The following is a 19,328-nucleotide window of genomic DNA, read 5'->3' on the forward strand; positions in this document are numbered from 1 at the left end:
CAGGCGAATTTGCGTGTATGAGTTACGTATGCCTGCTGCTGCCCCTGCCTGGAACATTCTCTTCCCCATTTCCATCTTCAAGGCCTACCTCCTCACTACCTTCAGGTCGAATGTCATTTCTGTGAAACCTCCCTGACTACCATATCTAAAACCTACAATCCCCTGGTCCCCTGACTCTGACATTCCTTAGTTCCTTCCACGCTTTTTTAAAAATTTCATTTGTGGGGCCGGCCTGTGGCTCACTCGGTAGAGTGTGGTGCTGATAACACCACGGCCACGGGTTCGGATCCCTATATAGGGATGGCCGGTTAGCTTACTTGGGAGAGCGTGGTGCTGACACCAAGTCAAGGGTTAAGATTCCCTTACCAGTCATCTTTAAAAATAAAATGAAATAAAATAAAATTTCATTTGTCACCATTTGACATTTGGTCACAGTCTTTTTTTTTTTTTTTCTTCCTTATTTGTTCTGTTTATGATCTGTTCTAAAATGTATGCTCTATAAGATCAAGGATTTTTGTCTTTTTTGATCACCGGTATATCCCTAGAGCCTGGAACAGTGTCTGGCACTTAGTAGGTATTCAATAATTTTTTTAAAATGAATCAATGAATAAATGTATTTTCCAGGGGAACGTTTCCTTAGCTTTCACTGGCATTTCAACCTAATGAAACTCAAGCCCTGACTTAGATGATCTCTAAGACCCTTTCAGCTTTTCCAGTCTGAATCCACGAACCTGCTTTGTGAACTAAAAGTGCAGAATTGGCTTGTCCCAGCTGGGCCCCAGTCCACTGTCCCTGCATACTCCCCACACCACACCTGGCTGCCCCATCCTGGAAGCCAGCCCTGCCACATGGGTGGGCAGCCCGGAGCAGAGCTGGGCTGGGGCAGGGGCCTCTCTCCAAGATCTCCCAGCGTCTGCCCCAGCTACATTCCGGCTTGGAAAGGTCATCCAGGAAGTGCCTGGGCTCCGCCCACACCCACACAGCCTGTGCCATTTCTTCTCTGGCAGTTTTCAAGTCAAAATGTCATTCCTGTCACTGTGGCTCAGCGTTTCTCTCCTCTGCTCTTTCTCGCCCACCCACTGGATGTGGAGATACATGTGGGAGACCTCCCCACACACCCCGGAGCAGGTGGCGAGGACAGGAAGGGGAAGGGGGCATGTGGGGCCGCAGCTGCCCATGGCTGGGGCAGGCTGGCAGGGCAGCAGGAGGCTGGGGGTGAGTGTGGGGGGCCCGAGGGATAACAAGGCGCAGCGAGTGGGTGGTGAAGGGAGGGAGAATCACATTGCACAGAAGTCTTTCTGGGCTCCAAGGACCTCCTGCCCTGGAATGGTCACACAGACCTGTGGACCCTCCCCAGCCTCTCCTTCTCCTTTGACAGCCAAACTTCCTGACCAGGTCTTCTAAGCTATTAGCCCAATTTTCCCCCTGCTTGTTCCTTCCTGGACCCTGTGCAGTCTGATTTCTGCCTCAGACTCTTGCCTGGAGCTGCTTTCCTTAAGCTCCCCCAAGCCTCCCATGACCACAGGCCCCCTGACTCCTCTGCTGCACTTGCCATGGTGGAGGGGCCAAGCCCTCATGTGGAAATGGTCCCTGTGATCATCTCAGTGCTCAACTCATTTTCACACATATTCAGGGCATGGTGCAGGAGACGTTACCCAACGGAGTCAGACACGTGGGTTCTAGTCCCAGGGTCACTACTTACTAGCTGTGCATCCCTGGGCAAGTGACTTTCCCTCTCTGAGCTTTCCTCTCATTGTAAAATGGCGATAAGAACAGTAGCTAATGCTGGCAGGTCCTGTTCTAATTACACATATTAACTCACTTAATCATTGCAGCGACCCTGCGAGAGAGTTGCTGCAATCACCTCCACTGTACACAAGGACACTGGGCTGCAAAGTCATCACAGCTGCACTGGCCAAAATGGTAGCTACTGGCCACATGTGGTTAGCTAAGCTTAATTAAAATAAAATGAAATGAAAAACGCAGTTCCTCAGTCGCACTAGCCCCATTTCAGTGTTCAATAGCCACATGTGGGTAGTGGCTACCACACTGGGTAGCAAGACACAGAACATTTCCATCATCCCAGAAAGTGCTACTGGGTTAGAGACTTGCCTGAGTTACACAGCTAATAACTGGCAGTGCCAGGCCAGGACCTGGCGGGCGGCCTGGCTGAGCCGCTTCACCGCCACATTCTGACTCCCAGGTGAATTACCTGCATTAGACAAGACAAGGTCAGTGCAGCTCCAGGAGCACAGCGGGTGCTCCGTGGACACTTCCTTTCCTGTCCCTCCTCCGTGGTGGGCACAACAGTTCACTCCCCTGCTTCCCACACTGACCTTCCTCCCATCCTCCTCCTGGCGGGGGTGTCTCCCGACCTTCCACTCTTCTCTCCTCAAACCCTTGGTGACCACCCTGTTCTCACCAGTTCAGCTTCTGTCCCTTCACAGCTGCCAAGAGGTGGGCCTCCAGATCAGTTTTTCCAGTGTCCCGTGGGATCTCCCCCAGGGGATCAGTGTCCTGCCCCCCAGAGAGCTCCAGCCCCCACTTCAAGTCAAACTTGCCCCCAAATAAACTCCTGTTACCTCTGCCATCTGACCAGCTCCTTCACCATTTCCAACACTCTGTGTTCCTGGGGTTCACTATCAGGGGATGGGGCTAGTGGATGGTCCCCATCCAAACTCTGCCCAGTGAGGTCTCCGTGCTGTGTCCTTTTGCCCCCCGTGCTCCCTTCCCCCGGCATCTCCACTGCAGGGCTCGAGCTCCGGGCGCTGGCAGCACCTCCCACCTGCTCACCGTGTCATCACGAGGCTCTCCCTCTCCCTCTCCCTGCCCCCTCCCCATCCATCCTACACATCACCCTGCTAGAACAACCACTCGCAAACACCCTTGCAATGCACCCTTCTCCTGCTCCAAAATCCACCCCCACCCTCCTGGCCAGCGGGACAAGGCCGGTGTGCCCCTGGCTCTGTCTCTCTGCAGGGAACTGGTGTGGACACCCGAACAACACTCAGACCTTTTCCTCCCCCACCTCAAGTCAAAGCAAAGTCAACAGGAATTATTTAAAGAATGCTATGCTGCTGAGAGTCCTTTGGTGAGACTAAGACTCCTTTTGTTATGCAAATGATCATACCTAATTTCCCTTGTTTTGCATGTTCAGGTTTAAAAATCAGTTTTCCCTTGAACTGAAACACGCCTCCTCCCCGCTGCTCCCCTGCCTCCAAGACACACACACACACGCACACACACACGCGCGCGCGCGCACACACACCCAGAATTTCAGAATCAAGCGGCGTTCAGAGAAGTCCTTTCTCTGGCCTGTTATTCTTCCCTGTTCCCCCAGCCCCACCCCATGGACCCATTTTCTTCTTCTCCTTCAAATCCTGCTTCCAAGTTCCCCTTCTCCAGCAGCGTTTTTCTAATTAACCTCCCTGGCCCCATCACTTCCTCATTCTGCAGAATCCCAGCCGTAAGTGGCCACAGCCTCCCAGAACTGCTGTGCTTAAAGAGACCGTGGAGACTACCTAATCCAGCTGGTTCATTTTACAGATAAGAAAACAGGCCCAGAGAGGAGGCATAACTTGCCCAGGGTCACACAGCAGGTTGGAAGAGAGAACCTAGGTCCCCAGACCCTTAACCCAGAATCCTCCTCTGTGTTTATTGCTGACCTACATTTGCCAGCGTGTTGCATATGCTCCCATCATATTGTGGGTGGCTTCTACACTGGGGAGAGGACAGCAGGAAGTAGGGGCTTCAAAGATGTCTGGAGTTTTGAGTAAAGCCTATGGCAGAGTGTGGGGCCAGGTTGGGGAAAGGGTCCAGATTTGCCATGATGAGTGTGCAGTAGTGGCGGACATAACGGGGTGTTCAGAGGGCTGTGGACAGAGGGGACTGGGCTTGGAGATAGACTGATTTGTACAGAAGAATGAAGGGACTCTCAGAATGGTCCTGTGGGAGACTGGGCCCTCATTCCCCCCACCCTCGACATACCTAGCACCCACCGTTGCTAAGACCCTCAGAATGGCACTGCCAGCTCAGAGGCTGCCCCCAACCCCCACCAGCCCTGTCTACATGGTCAGGGCACTACCCTGGAACCCCAGACTTCCACCCCACCCTCTCCAGGGAGGCAGCAGAAGGAGCTGGACCACCCTGCCTGGCAAATCCCCACAACCCGCCCATCACTGGCCCCAGAAGGGACTGAGAAAGCACGGAGGGCGAGCGGCACCAGCAAACTCACGTTCCATCCTCATTGCTTCTGTAGAACACCAAGAAGGGATCAGACTTCCCAAAGAAATCCTTCTTGTCCAGCTTGTTGGCACAGAACTGCATTGTGGCAACATCCTGGGAGAAGGAAGGAGAACGGGGGGGCGTGAGGCAGGAGAAGAGGGGAAATATAGCCCCAGGACCTGGCAAACATGAGGACTCCAGGTACCAACTTGGTCAGAAAGGGCAGCATCTTACACCTGCCCAGCACCGAGTGCCGGCCCTGGGCTAACACTTTAGACTTTTGTCCTCAAACAGCCCCACCTAGTGGGCCCAGAGGGTCAGTTGGGTGGTGAAGCAGGTGGATTCTGGAGCTGCCTCTGTTTGAATCCTAGCTCAGCCACTTCCTAGCTGTGTGACTCGGGCGAGGTAGGCAACCTCTCCCTCTCGCAGCCTCGGCTGTGACTCACAGGACTAAACTAGACGAGGGGTGTGAAGTGCTCAGCACAGTGCAGGCACGTGGCAACCCCTTGAAGAATGCTAACACACACGATTTCATTACTCGTTGGCTGAGTGGCTCAGAAAGGTGAAATGACCAACCAAGGCCACTCTGAGCTTGGGTCCACTAACCCCAAGATGCAGTTCCTAGAGGAAGCCCCTGCTGAAGCACCTCCTTCACACCCGCTCACTCACAAGAGGCCCACCCCATGCTCTGAGGTAGACACAGCAGGGACCATGGCGCGTTTTATAGCTAAGAAGCCAAAGGCTCAGAGTAGAGAGTGATTTCCTCAAGTTCATGACAAAGCAGAGCCCAGTTTCTGACTCTCCAGACCAGTTCACTGCTCCAGCTGACCCAACACATACTCCAAGAGTGCAAAGCAGGAGTCCAGGCCCTGGTGAGGATGGCCAGACCCCCTGCCCTCGCATGGCCTCCAGTCCCTGAGCTGTCACTACCGCCAACAGGGCAGTGGGCAACAGAGCGGCCCCATGTCCTCCTCTCCACCCATCCCCCGTGTGGCCTCTGCAAATTGAAAACTCTGTGTCCTGACAAATCAGCTTCAAACTGGCCAGAGCTCGGGGCTCTGTCCTAGAGACCGTGGGGCCTGGCCTGCTCTCAAGGGCCAGGGCCTGTGGGGAAGTCTCTCAGCATCCCCACACTGCCCCTTCCTCTTACTGTGTGTGGGGGTCTTGAGATCAGTGACACACAGCCCAGGGAGGACGAAAATGATGGCAGAGATAAAGATGCCACCTCCCATGAGGCTGAAGGACACAGTCAAAAGGTCGGGTAATGATTATGGTGGTAAAACAGTTAAGAATATGGTCGCTTCAGCCCGATCCCTCACTAGCTATGTGACATAGAGCGAGTTACTCACCCCCTCTGTGCTCAGTTTCGTCACCTGCAAAACAGGGGTGATGGCAGTGCCAACCTCATAGGCTTGTGCGGATCAAGTGAGTTGATAGGAACACGGTAGTGTGAACGGTGTAGGCACACACTGAGCGCCGTGTGTGTGTGAACTGTGATGATGATGGTGAGTTGAACACTTCTCCCCTCCCCTATGAATCCATATGTGTGGCCTGTGTCCCTGCCCACCCCCACCTGCACCACCTCACATACCTTCCCTCAAGGACATCTGATGACAACAAGCCCAGCATCCCTCCACTCGTTCCCTCACTCATTCATTCAACAGACGTTTATTAGATACCATCTGTGTGGGCCAGTCACTGAGCTCAGCACCGTGCATCCCTTACCATATTTAGCCCCCAGAATAATCCTTTGTCACTTTTTACAAATGAGAAAGCTGGGGGGCCTGCCCGTGGCTCACTCGGGAGAGTGTGGTGCTGATAACACCAAGGCCCCGGGTTCAGATCCCTATATAGGGATGGCCGGTTCGCTCACTTGGGTGAGCGTGGTGCTGACAACACCAAGTCAAGGGTTAAGATCCCTTTACCAGTCATCTTAAAAAGAAAGAAAGGAAGAGAGAGAGAGAGAGAGAGAGAGAGAGAGAGAGAGAGAGAGAGAGAGAGAGAGAGAGAGAAAGAAAGAAAGAAAGAAAGAAAGAAAGAAAGAAAGAAAGAAAGAAAGAAAGAAAGAAAGAAAGAAAGAAAGAAAGAAAGAAAGAAAAAGAAAGCTGGGGGTCAGAGAAGTTAGGTAACCCGCCCAAGATCCCCAGTTGTGAAGTGGCAGAGCAGAAATTCAAACACGTATAAACTGATTTCAGAGTCCTGCCTCTTGCAGCACACCACTCTACCTCCCTGCGAGACAGTGAATTACATTTCACCACACCCACTTCCCTGTTTTCTTTAGAACGGGCTGATTTCTCTAGACTCTGAGCTTGTATGGGCAGGAAGGAGCTGCGCTCTGGTTACCTGGGATGGAAGTGCCTACTTAACGGGAGGTTCTGAGGACAGGCACAAGGAGGTGCCCAGGTGATAATGGCTTTTATTATGTCTCTCATCATCGTCTACCAGAGCAGGAGAAGGAAGCTGGACTGGGGGCTCCCAAAGCCCTAGAAATGCCAAGAATCCTAGAGCCTCCAGAGAACTCTAGGGCTTCAGGCCTGCAATAACAGAACGGCTGACTTACTGAGCACTTACTGGAGCCTGGCACTGTGTTAAGCCTCCAGACCTCATACAATCACATGGAGTAACTCCTCTAGTTTCCCCATTTTACAGATGAGGAAACTGAGGCTTTCAGAGATGAAGTCATGTGTTCAAAGTCAGACAGTTAGTAACCCAGGCAGTCAGACTTCAGAATTTTCACTCTTAGCTGTCCAGAAAAATCCCTAGGCTCCTAAGGTATTAGGGCAGGCACACTCGCCCCAGGAGAAAGTTCCAATCTCATCCCATGGCGGATGGAAGGAACACTTTAAATGCCTCCTTAAGGAGCCCCGTTCCATGGCCTGGAAAAGGGAAGAGGACTAGGACCTGGTGGGCTCCTCCCAGGACTGGCTATATAAATTTCAGGGCGTTTAATGCCCCTGCGGGAGCTTTGGGAAGACTCAAAGCCATGGCATATGGTAAATTCTGGTCCACAGCGTCTAGCACAGAGCCTAGCGTATAAGAATAGGAGCCAGCACCTGCGGAGTGCCACCTACTACTGGGTTGAACCATAGGAAACTGCCAATAATAAACTGCCGTTTCTCTATGGAAATGACAATATATGGTTCTACCTTATATGTGCCAGGTACTATTTTTATATCTATTAATTCATTTAACCCTCTAGCAACCCTATCAGGTAGGTACGGTTATTATTCCCATGGTAAAGATGAGGACACTGAGGTACAGAGAGGTTAACACGCTTGCTCAAAGCCACACAGCTAGTAAGAGCTGGGATTGGAACAACACAGTCTGGCTCCAAAGATTGACAACTGAGATTCCAAATGATAACCCCGAATCATCAAGATAAGTTTAATTATGTTCCGTAGCCTCAGTATGAGAAGCCAGAGAAGTGTGAAATCCATTTTAGAAAGGCCTCCGTGCAAACTAGTTAAAATTAAAAAAAAAAAAAAGAGAGAGAGACCGTCTCTGAAATTCAGCTAACTGGAAAAATCCACCAGTGTGCTATATACCTCGTTCCCCACTGATGGCAGATAAGTGAGATGCTGCCAGGGGCTGGGGGCTTATTTCGTTGCTCGGCCTACCTGCCCTCATTCATAGACCCAGGAACATTCACCAAAAGCCCACTATGATAAGCTGTATTGTTGTGCCACTGTAGATAAGACCTTCAGAGAGATTTCTGGGCTGTAACCAAGGCAAGCCTCCTCCCTGATGGCGCCCACCCCATAGGCAAGTCCTTGACACAAGGAACGTAATTGTCTGGGACCTATGCTCTCGATCAGGTTCTGAGTTAATGTCAACAGTCATATGAACCTGGCTTCCACTGCTCCCCCTCAAATGTGGGTTAGTGAATAATCAACCCCTCGATATACATGGGAAACCAAGAAGCAGCTGGGGAAAGTGGCAATAAGACATGCTGGGCCAGCAGGAGAACAGAGCAGCGAATTCTGGCTGAGGGTCAGAGGTTCGGCTATTTGACAGCCTCAGCCTGAGAATGGGGTTCTCTGAGCACATAAAATGCTGTTCCAAAATGAGAAGCATCGCTGGAATCAACTGCAGAGAAGATAAAGCAGCTCCTGCAATATATAATTTCCTGCAATTTCTGCCTTTCACCCTATCTTTTTAAAAAACATATTAAATTCTTCTAAAACAGCAGGATTGCCTCAATTTGCATCTCTCCACATGTTAAACGAGCTGCTTGGGAGACTACAGCAGCCTTTCTCTGCAGGGTGGCCTGGCCTGCTCCAGCACCTTAGCCCACCCTGCCCCAGAAGAGGCTGTGGAGGTCAGAGGTTGTGTCCAGAGGTCAGCAGGTAGGCTGAAGTCCTGGGACAGGGTAATGACACCCAGAGGGGAGAACAGAGGGTTGCGCTGACTTGGTTCTTGCTGGCAGCTCCAAGGGTCAGAACAAGCATGAAGTGAGTACAAAACTTAAGGGTAACCCCAAATCAAAATAAGTATTTTAATGTGATATTCATAAAAATTGAGATCAATGCAAAAATCCATGATAAACAAAATATCATAAATTTAAACGAAGACACTTTACAAATGAGGCAACAGAGGCACAGAGAAGTCAAGTAACTTGCCCAGGGTAACACAGCTGGTATGCAATAACTTTTGGTCTGTATCCAGAGCCCAAATTCTTAACCACAGTGCCCTACCACTCACACGCTGTACCCTGAGAAGCACTTTTAAATAGAAGGTGGGACCATGGTGACATTTATTGTCTTCTCTTCAAAATTTGCTGGAGTTTCCAAATTTCCTAGAGTTAGTACATTGTCTTTTTTAGTCAGGAAGAAAGAAGTCACCAGTTAAAAAGAAAAGGAATCACTAGCCACAACTCTGAATTTCAGCACTCCAGCAGGAGGGAACCCAACCTGGAGCTGGAGATGATTCTGGGAGTAGGGACCTCTGGGAAGAAGAGCGCCGAGCCCAGGCTCGTGGGAATAAGACTGCAGAAGCAGGAGATCTGGGGACATCGGCGAAGACCCCACAGGCTAGAGTTTATTCAAACACAGACGGTGGGCAAAGAAGTTGGTCCGGGAGACTGGGCTTGTCTTTATGCATTGACTGTAACTACCATGCTGAGGTCAAGCTAGCTTTTCTTTGTTGTCTTAATGACCGACTTCCCAAACAATCCAATCAGTTGTACATCTGTTGATTTGGTCATTCACAGGCTGAAAACCCCAGAGGGACCATTTTCCCTCCCACTCATTGAGACTGTGCGTCTGGGATGCTAACCAAAGTCCATCAACTAAAGCTCAAAAGCAAAACGGGACCATCTGGATATGAGGATGTTCACTGCTGTATTGTTTACATTGTTTCCTATAAGAGAATAGGCCAATAAATTATGGCCAATCCATACAACAGAGGAATTTGTAGTTATTAGGCACGTTTTTTTTAAGAATGTCTGACATAGGAAAATGCAAGCTACAAACCTGGATACCGTAATAGACCAGTTATAAGAAAAAATTATGTGCATGTACACTCAGATAAAAAGCCTTGGAGGAAACACATCAAAATGTCTACAACGATTATCTCTAGGTGATTTTTCTATTCTTTATATTTTTCTGTATTTTCCAACTTGTTCCTAATGAATATGTTATTTTATTAGCATCAGAAAAAAATTTTTTTGCTTTGTTTTCTGTTTTCTTGTTTGTGTGTTTGTTTAATCAGAAAAATTATTTCTAAGACCAAAAAATTACAAACTAACCTTTAAAAAGGTGATGTTTGAATGCTGGTTATTCATCATGCAGGATGCTCCTATCTGTCCCAGCCACAACAGAAATTATTTCTAAGACCAAAAAATTACAAACTAACCTTTAAAACGGTGATGTTTGAATGCTGGTTATTCATCATGCAGGATGCTCCTATCTGTCCCAGCCACAACACCCATCTTTGCTAAACAGCAACCTGCATGCTTGGGAGTCTCAGAAAATCTTCACCACCTCCACCCACTTCACTTTACCTCTTCCTTTTCATCTTCTTCCCCCACCCCATGGCTCTTCCCCCTTCCCTAGTCTCTCGTGGAGAAACTGGGCTCTCCCTGAAGCTTATCTTTCTAACAATGAAAGTTTTGATTTTGTCAGGATTCAAGGCTGCTGAGCTCCCCTTCTACAAGGTCCCACACAATCTGGCCCCTATTCCCACCACCTCCACCTCCACCCTCACCTCTCTGACTCATCACCCATCACTTCCCCAACCCCAGGGCCTTTGCACAGGCTGTTCCTTCTGCCTGCATGGGTCTCCACCAGGGCTCATTCTCTCATCTGTATATGTATTGGCATATTATATAGTGTCCATGAATTTTCCATCAGGATAATAAAGAGTGTTGTAAAATATTTTTTATAAGAGGCAATGGGTCTGACAAGGCTGAGGACCACTACTGTACTGTGATTGCTGGTTGTCATTTCCTTCTCTCGCATTAAATTAGAAACTCCAGGAGGGCAGAGACTGAGTTAAAGTGTATTTGCTGATCTAAAATGAATGAACACATGAGCAGGCTGGTGATACCTAAGGGGCAGGGAGGTCCGCAGAGGCAGCTGCAGTGTGAAGCTTCAACCCCCTTGGCTTGTGAGAGGTGAGGCACGCCCTCCATGCACCCGTGCTGGGCTGGCCAGTGTGTGGAGGGACCTGACTGGGAGGCCATGAGGACATACTACACTGAGTCAGGAAGTCCCAACTCCAAAGCGAGGCAGATCTGGGGGAGCCAAGGGTCTGGGAAGGGGAGAACAAGGAGCTGCCCACTCCCACATCTCTCCAGAACCATCATGTGAGCCATCACTGTTCACAGGCCTCCTTTCTGCTGAAGGCTATTTAGCCTCACAGAGACCACAAGGCCCAAGACTGTTCCATGTCCCATGAAGGCACATGGACCCATGGGTGAAGGAAAGTCTCCCTGAGGATCAGGAGTCCAAGGCCTGAGCTAGAATCCCAGCAATCTTAGGCATACCACTTAACTTTTCTGCATCTGTAAAACGGAGTCGCTCCCACCTACCCAGCCCCCAGCCCTGTGCTGTGAATCAAATAAGACTGTAATCAAGAGAGTCTTAGTAAACCAAGGACAATGCAAATGTTGGTCAGCATTATACATAGTAACACTAGTTTTACGCTGAGCATAATTAAATCTTCAGCAATTGAGAAGGCCCTCCAGGAGCCTCACATTATCGTTGTCAATGTCACGTACCACCGAATAGTTATTTGGATCGAATTCTGATTGTGGGAACTTTCATGGCATTTAAATTCCAAATGAGCGAGGCTTTTCTATCACCTATCAAAGTATGCTGGTTACAGGCTGGAGTCCACGCTAATTCTTTGCTGGTCCCCACACGCCTACGCCATCCCCTGGATGAAGGGAGGGTTTGCCTACTTCTGCAGAATGTATTCATTTGAGCAGGAAGCCAGGCTCTGGTGAAAAACCATCTCTCAGACTCCACCCTCTTCCTTTGATCCTCCCACTGAATGCTGAGCTCGAAAGACAGAAGCTAAGCCGTTCAGATGTAATTATTTTAATTCAGCCAGATGCTGGGAATTAGTCTCTTTTCCTTGCAAGTATTCTAGGGAAAGACAGAACTCAGCCCAAGATGCCCCAGAAGAAAAGGAGCTGACAATCTCAGGAGGAAGGGAGGGAACCTCCACCCCCCGGCCCCCCTCACCTCCCACCCCAGCTCCCCAGCGCTGGAACAGCTTAAATCAAGAAAACTGCTGCCATCCCTGGATGAAGAAGAGAGGAGTGGGGAAGGAGGGAGGGGCCTAACAGACAATAAATGAAGACTGTTTACCAACACCTGGATGCTAGACGAGTAACAGCAATCAGCATTGTCTAGAGCTTCAGGATTTCCAAAGCACTTTCACTTATGTTACCTTATTTGATTATAAACTAGGAAGGGAGTCACCAGCTGGGCTAGAAGCCTGGGGAAAAACTGAATGCAGGCTTCAGGGAACTCAGATTCAATCTTTCCTAGGTCCTTGTTAGGCACAGTCACCTTTGTGATCTCCTTTAATCCTCACAACAACCCTATCAGCCCAATTTACAGGTGAAAAACTGAGGCTCTGGGAGCTTAAACAGAAGCTCTGTTCTAGATGTCAACTGGATTCTCTCCCTTGTCTCAGCTCCAGATTCTCAGCGAACACAGGTGGAGGAGTTTTTATCATTACCTGCAACTAAACACTTGGTCCATGCTTCCTATTCATCCGTCCCGTATTTATGACAGACCCTCAGTGAACACCTACTTGCACCAAGCCCTGTGCTCAGTGTGTGCAGTGGGTGAGGTTTGGAACCTCTGAGGGAAACAGAAGAGCAAAGCAACCAGAATAAGCAGCTGCATGTGAGTTCCTTTGGTCACCTCTACACTGCCCTGTACTATCGATTCTGTTGTCCCGTGTCTTATTCTCTAACTAGAAGCCCCTGGAAGCAGAGTTTGTGACACCACAGCCTGGTGGTTAACGACTTTGGCTCTAGAACCAGAACTGCCTGGGGTTAAATCTCTTTTACTCAGTGGCTGTGTGACCAGGACAGGTCACATAACCACTCTGTGCTTCAGTTTCCTCATTAAGATGAGGACCATAACACATCACACTACATAATACATGATATATTACAACACATGAGATAAATAGGTCAATTCATGTAAACTACTCAGCAGTGTGTGGCCCAGGATAATTGCTCAATTAATGTGAGCTGACACGATTATACCTCTACACTAGCAGTTCTCAAAGTATAGGCCAGGAACCCAGGGGGTCCATGAAGTCAAAGCTATTTTCATAACAATGCAAAGACGAAGAGTTTTCCAGAGGTTACCTCACAGTGATATCACAACAGATTGACTGCAGAAGCAGGTATGAGAATCCAGCCGTCTTCTATAAAGCCACACATTAAAGGGATTTGCAAAAATGTAAAACATGGCCACTCTTCTCACTAAATGATTTTTATATTGGAAAATATAGTTATTTTTCAAAAATGTGTTATTTGTGTTAACTATAATGAGTTCAACTATTGTTCTTTTTAAGTGAATTAATATACACTTTTTAAGTTTTCTGTTTTATTTTCTAATATGGTAGATATTGATAGATAGCTACAATAGTTGCACTGACTTCCCAGGAAGGTCAGAAAATCTTGTCTCTCTTCCACATTCCTCCCAGCCCCAGGCTTCATCTTGTGTTCAAGCTCTGCCCCTCCCTGCCTCTGTCTCTGCCTCCTCCTCTCCTCTCCAGGACCCCCCACTCTCCCACCTGTGGCTCCTAATTGACTTATGAGGCCCTCAAACTGGGGTTGTTTGTGGGGTGAGCCCAGATCTTAGAATCAGGCTGCCCTGGATTAAAACCACTACTGCTGCTTATTGTTCTTGAACAGATGACAGCCTCTCTGAGCCTCAATTTCCTCATCCATAAAATGGGAGTAACACTTTAGTACCTATCTCTTAAGATAATTGTGGAGCACTGAAAAGTTATGTCAAACTTGACAAATAATTACTACTACCATTAGATATTTTATTGTTATTATTAGCCATCAGGTCCCCGGGTCCCTTCTTGGTGTGCTCAGCTACCTCTTCAGCTGTCCTCACCTTCTGCTTTTCCACAGCCCTACAGAAGCAGCAAAACCACGGGCTGCCTGGGATTGCAGACGCTGGCTTCCCAGCATGCATGCGTGCGCGCGCGCACACACACACACGCTCACTCACTCCCTCAACCCCACGCAGGGTGTCACCCTACTCCAGAGATAAACGCATGCGTGCGCGCGCACACACACACACACACACACACACACACACACGCACACACACGCTCACTCACTCCCTCAACCCCACGCAGGGTGTCACCCTACTCCAGAGATAAAAATGAAAAATGACAACTAAATGTCAAGCGCCCAGGCTCCCATCAAGACTGAAAAGGCCCCTCTGCTGCCAGTGTCGGTGCCAAGGCAGTCTTGGCTCAAGGACACGTGAGTGGCACTGTGATGGGGAGTGGAAGGAGCCCTGGCATGGGAGCCAGGGGACCAGGGTGCCCAGCTCAGCTCTGCCGCTGATTGTGGGCGAGTTCCTTCTCCTCCCTGGGCCTCAGTCTGCTCCGCTGTAAAAAGGGAAGACACTTTCTTGCTCTGATTCTGTGACAGCCAAGTCAGAATCAGGAGCCCGGCCTACCCTGGGTTCCCTCCAGGGATATACATGGTACTTGGTCACAGGGAGGCCACCTGCCCTCATCACCGCCCCACCCCCACCAGGTCTTGTCCTGGAGTCCCTCTGCCACTCACCCTACAGTTGCTGAGCTCCTCAGCGGACAGGATGATGGTGCCACATTTCTTCCCTGGGACACCACTGGGAGAGGAGAAGATGAAAGAATGGAAAGCCAGACAAAGACAGAGACACAAGCTGAATCCTCTCTGAATCAGCCCCTCTCCAGCCACGCCCTCCCCTACCATTCAGCAGATCTGCCCCCAGCCCCTGAGAAGACAGAGTCTCCTGCAATGCTATGGCAGTGTGGCCTCGTGCACTGCTTCCCGGGGCCAGGCAGCCGGGCCTGGACCTGCCCCACCCCCTGCTCCCTGAGAGCCCACCAGAAAGGGCAGTGTCTGCAGTGAAAGTCCTAGAATCGGAAAAGCATCTAGACTCACCCGGAGGCTTCCAGACCAGTGGTTCTCAAACTTTCCATCCAAAGACCACTTCTGTGGGCAAAAGACCTCGTGGGCTAGCCACCCCACCCTGCACCCAGCTGACCCCCAGAGTCCCGGAGCACTGCAGCTCTGAGCCGCTCTGATTCCTCAGGGGAGGGAGAGCAGCAAGAGGGAGGACAGCAGGAGGGCTGGTGCACTCTTGGCAGCAGCTTGCCCAGCCTTTCTCCCTTTGCTGCCTCCCCTTGAATTCCTTGGCTGGGGTCTCCCTGGGGCTGAGAGATCCGAGCCAACTGTGCACCTCCTCAGTAAGATGGGCTACCAGGACAAGGTCCGTGAGGTCTGTCCATCCCAGGGAATCCTCTCTAGGAGGGCAAGTTCCCAGGGTGAGGCTCCACCCAGGGGACCTGCACCATCTCTTCCCCTGGTCAGGTGAGACTCCCTCCCCCAGGCACCAGTCCATCCCACTCTGATGTTTGGGACTAAGCCAGGGGTTCCTGGGAGAGGAAAATATCACGTTGTCCAGCTGTGGGACTGACTTTGGGTTCATTATTGCACCTCTCTGTGCCTAGTTTCCTCTCCCATAAGATGAGTGTTATTGTAGCATCCACTTTACTAATATGCACACACCGTGCCTGGCACAGACAACGCCCTCACTGAGCATCACGTCCCTCCCTGCATCCTTTACTTCACAGTTGTGTAAAGCTGGTAAAATCCAGCCCCATGCCTCAGGCCAGCCCCAGGGCCACCGGCATGCTGTCTGTGGAACACACTTTGAGAACCACTGATGGAGCTCTTCCCAGTGCCAGCTCTTGGAGGGAGAGGCTCTCAAACAGAGGAGGCAGGGGAGGAAGATGAGCCGGCCCCAGGGGTGGGGCTTTGGGGGCGGACAAGACAGCCCAGATCTCTCCAGATCAGGTGAGCAGAGCAGGGGCCACATCTGGAGCTTCCCCTGACACAGGCAGGTGGCAGTACCTGCCAGCTTGAGCCCTTAGACTTGAGCAGCTGAGCTGAGTGCCCCTAAGCCCCTCCCCACCCCCTGGTCTGGTCCTCCATGGTAGTAGAGACATGATTTGTTTGCCCAGGGAGATAGGCTCCTCCACACCAGCCTCCTCCGCCCCATGCTTCCCCATCTGTTCCTCTCTTTGCCTCTTGAGTCCTTCTTCTATTTCCGATCTTTCTTTCTCTCCTCTCCAGCCCCAACCTGCTCCCACCTGCTTGGCCTTCCTTTCTCTCTCTCTCCCTCCCTCCCTCTCTCTGGTTTTTCTTTCTCTCCCTATATCTGTCTCTCTCTCTTTCTCTGACTCCTGCACCTTCCCTGATTGCTGCTTATCTACTCTTCTTGCAAATTCGTATCCACACTCTTCCTAGGCTGTGAGCTTCCCTAGGTCCCCTGAAAGCCCCTTCCCCACATGCAGCTGGTCTGGTGGTGAATCCAGCTGCTATGATCCAACTGGGAGCAGGCCAGGGGAGCTCTGCTTACCCTGCTGGAATGCCCTTCTGCAGGAGGCACCTCTCCTCACCTCCCATGCTCCCTGCCCTGCCCCTCCCCCCAGCAGCCAGGGTGGCGACTATCCACCCAGAAGAGAAGGGGAGGGATGGAGGGGGAGGGTCTGCATGCCCACATTTGCATGAGGCCAGCCAAAAGCAGATGGTCAGGGTGGGGCTGGGGGAGAGAGGATGGGCCACCACAGCTGGTGAGCAAATGTGAAAAGTGGGGATTCAGCTGAATCTACTCTGTGGTGAGGAAGAGGCTGGCATCCAGCAGTGAAAACAATGGCGGGGAAGAGGTGTGAGGGAATGAAGCGAAGGGAGGGTAAGAGAGGGAGAGAGAGGGCTGGGAGGGGGCAGAAACGAGGAAACGGAGGGGCCCAGCCCTGCTGATTCCTGAAGCTCCACCCTGCTCCTTGAAGTCCCATGAGCCCCTGGGGCTCAGGATGCCCAAGCTCTATCCTGGGGGGATGGGAGGAGAGGAGAGGCCAGCCACAGAGTGGGAGCCTCTGTGCAGGGCCCAAAGTGCCTGGGTCCCTGAGGAGGGACCCTCTCTGTCTCCTTGACCAGGGATGAATCCACAGTCGTAGCATCACAAACTGGGCTCCGAGACCCCCTTTTCAGAGCTGGCTGAATGTCTGAGGACTCTAGGGCCAGAGATGTCTGGTGACCTACCCGTTGGACACAGCTGGCATGGGTTTGCCTGTCCTGGAATTCAGGCTGAATGCTCCTATCCTGTGGAGAGAGAGGGAGAGAGAGCACACCATGAGCCAAATATCCCGTCCAGAGAGGCCAGAACACTTGGCACTCAGATTCTTGGAGACAGGTTTCTTTTCTGGAGATCCTTAAAACAGGAAGGCCATAGGCCAGGGGAATGAGAGGTCTTGCTCCCAGACCTTGTTGTGAAGCCCTGGACAAGTTACTCTGTCTCAGAGGTTCTCAAAGTGGTGTCTCTGGACCAGCAGCATCAGCATCCCTGGGGAATGTGTTAGAAATGTACATTCTCAGGCCCCACCCCACACCTACAGGATCAGAAACTCTGGGGGTGGAGCCCAGCAACCTGTGCTTTAACTGAGCCCCCAGTACCCAGAACGTGACTGTATTTGGAGAGAGGGTCTTTAAAGAGCTAATGAAGGTAAAGTGAGGTTATGAAGGTGGGCCCTAATCCAATACGACTGGTGTCTTTACGAGAAGAGGAGATTAGGACAGAGACACGTGGAGGGATGGGCACGAGAAGACAAAAGGAAGAGAAAGTCGACAGCCGTCTAGAAGCCAAGGAGAGAAGCCTCCAAAGAAGTTAACCATGAAGACATCTTGATCTCAGACTTCAAGCCTCCAGAATTGTGAGAAAATAAATTTCTGTATTTAAGCCACTCAGCCTGTGGTATTTGCTACAGCAGCCCTAGCAAATTAAGATGGATTTCATAAGCAAAACACTGACCCTCACGTCTGCCCAGAATAGATGCCCAGTAAACAGCTGTTCAGGTGGTTTAGACAGGAAGACAACTAAACTGAGACACATGAAACCTTTGCTGGGGGGTAAAATGTCCGTCTCCTCCACCAACATTTCCATCAACCTCTATATTTTAGATCTTGCTGTCCTTTAAGGCTCAGCTCTCAAGCCATCTATAGGAAGTCTTCCTCAATCCCCCCCAGAAGGTGTGCCCCTCCACCAAAGGTGAGTCACGCAATAGTAGGCAGGAAACAGACCCAAATAACTAGAGGGCTTTTGACCCAGGCAGGTGGGCGATGAGAAGTACAGACACACTCACTCCTGGGGCCTCTCCAACCCGGCAACCCGGGGGAGCCACGGTGGAGGTGGGGCGGTGGGGTGGAGGCAGGAGGGGCTGCTATAAAGGTCCAGTGCTAATGGATGTGTAATCCTTAGCCCGGGGTTACCACTGGGACAGGCGAGTGGGGCAGATGTTCCTGAGCCCCTCACTCCACTCTCACGAGCCCCTTCCAAGGCACAGAGAGAAAATAAAATTATAAACAAAAGTTGTTAGGGACATGTCCAAGGGGGGCCTCTAGCAAATCTGAATGGAAATTTTGTGCCCTTTTTTGAAGAGGTCCCCAAATCCTATAAGCTTCAGAGCCCCCAAATGTGGGGTTTTCTCTCTGTTTTTAATAAATAATAGCTATTATCATTATTTTCTGGGAACCCAGAGATGAGACCATTTTGGGGGCAAGGAGACCTTTCTGGGAGCCCTGAAGTAGTTACCACACAGTTACTGGAGGTCACAGACAAGGACCTTGGAGAGAGACTCCACGTGTGCATGCCGTCTCTCTCTCTCTCTCACACACACACACACACACACTGCAGTTACTGATCACGGTGAGGGGACAGAGTCCAGTGTGAACTTGGCAGGAGCAAGCACAGGCTGATGCCCAGCCCTGCCTGATCCCTCTTTTCTGCCTGCCCTGCCCAGTGACCTGGATGCTTGTCCCCTGCTGCAGGCCTCTCTTGCCTGGGCCCTGCCCCTGGGGCTTCCTGAGAAATAGGGACAAGAGAGGTCACCCCCACCAGCTGACCGGCACTGGTTGGTCCTTGAAGCCACCTTCAGGCTCCATTGTGAGACACCTTGGGCGTCCTCATCCCAGAGGCTGCTCAGAGTAATAACTTTCTCCCAAAAACACCTTAAGGTCCTATATGCAGACTGTGAGGTCGGTGTGGGATGGGAAGGGCCTCACTGCACCCAGCTCTGATCTACAAAAAGCTGTGAACAACCTGAGGAATATGCTATGTGAGTAGAGCCCTGGTTCAAGTCCCAGCTTGCCCACTTCCTAGCTGTGTGGCCTTGGGCAAGTCACCTCCCTCTCTAGGCTTCAGTTTCTTCCCACATACAATGACAGCTTGAGGAATATGCTATGTGAGTAGAGCCCTGGTTCAAGTCCCAGCTTGCCCACTTCCTAGCTGCGTGGCCTTGGGCAAGTCACCTCCCTCTCTAGGCTTCAGTTTCTTCCCACATACAAT

The 19,328-nt window shown here is 50.8% G+C and overlaps 1 protein-coding gene across 1 annotated transcript in view; it reads right to left on the reverse strand.

Moving 5' to 3' along the window:
- CPNE5 (copine V) overlaps positions 1 to 19,328 on the reverse strand; it is a 96,026-nt gene that overhangs the window by 36,117 nt on the left and 40,581 nt on the right. The window contains exons 7-9 of the mRNA XM_008589153.1: positions 17,030 to 17,089; positions 14,507 to 14,570; positions 4,235 to 4,338 (exon numbers count right to left, since the gene is read on the reverse strand). Of these exons, the coding sequence (XP_008587375.1) occupies positions 4,235 to 4,338; positions 14,507 to 14,570; positions 17,030 to 17,089 (228 nt within the window). The remainder of the gene's footprint in view (positions 1 to 4,234; positions 4,339 to 14,506; positions 14,571 to 17,029; positions 17,090 to 19,328) is intronic.

This window comes from Galeopterus variegatus, unplaced genomic scaffold, assembly GCF_000696425.1.
Source record: "Galeopterus variegatus unplaced genomic scaffold, G_variegatus-3.0.2 Scaffold5256, whole genome shotgun sequence".
NCBI lineage: Eukaryota > Metazoa > Chordata > Mammalia > Dermoptera > Cynocephalidae > Galeopterus > Galeopterus variegatus.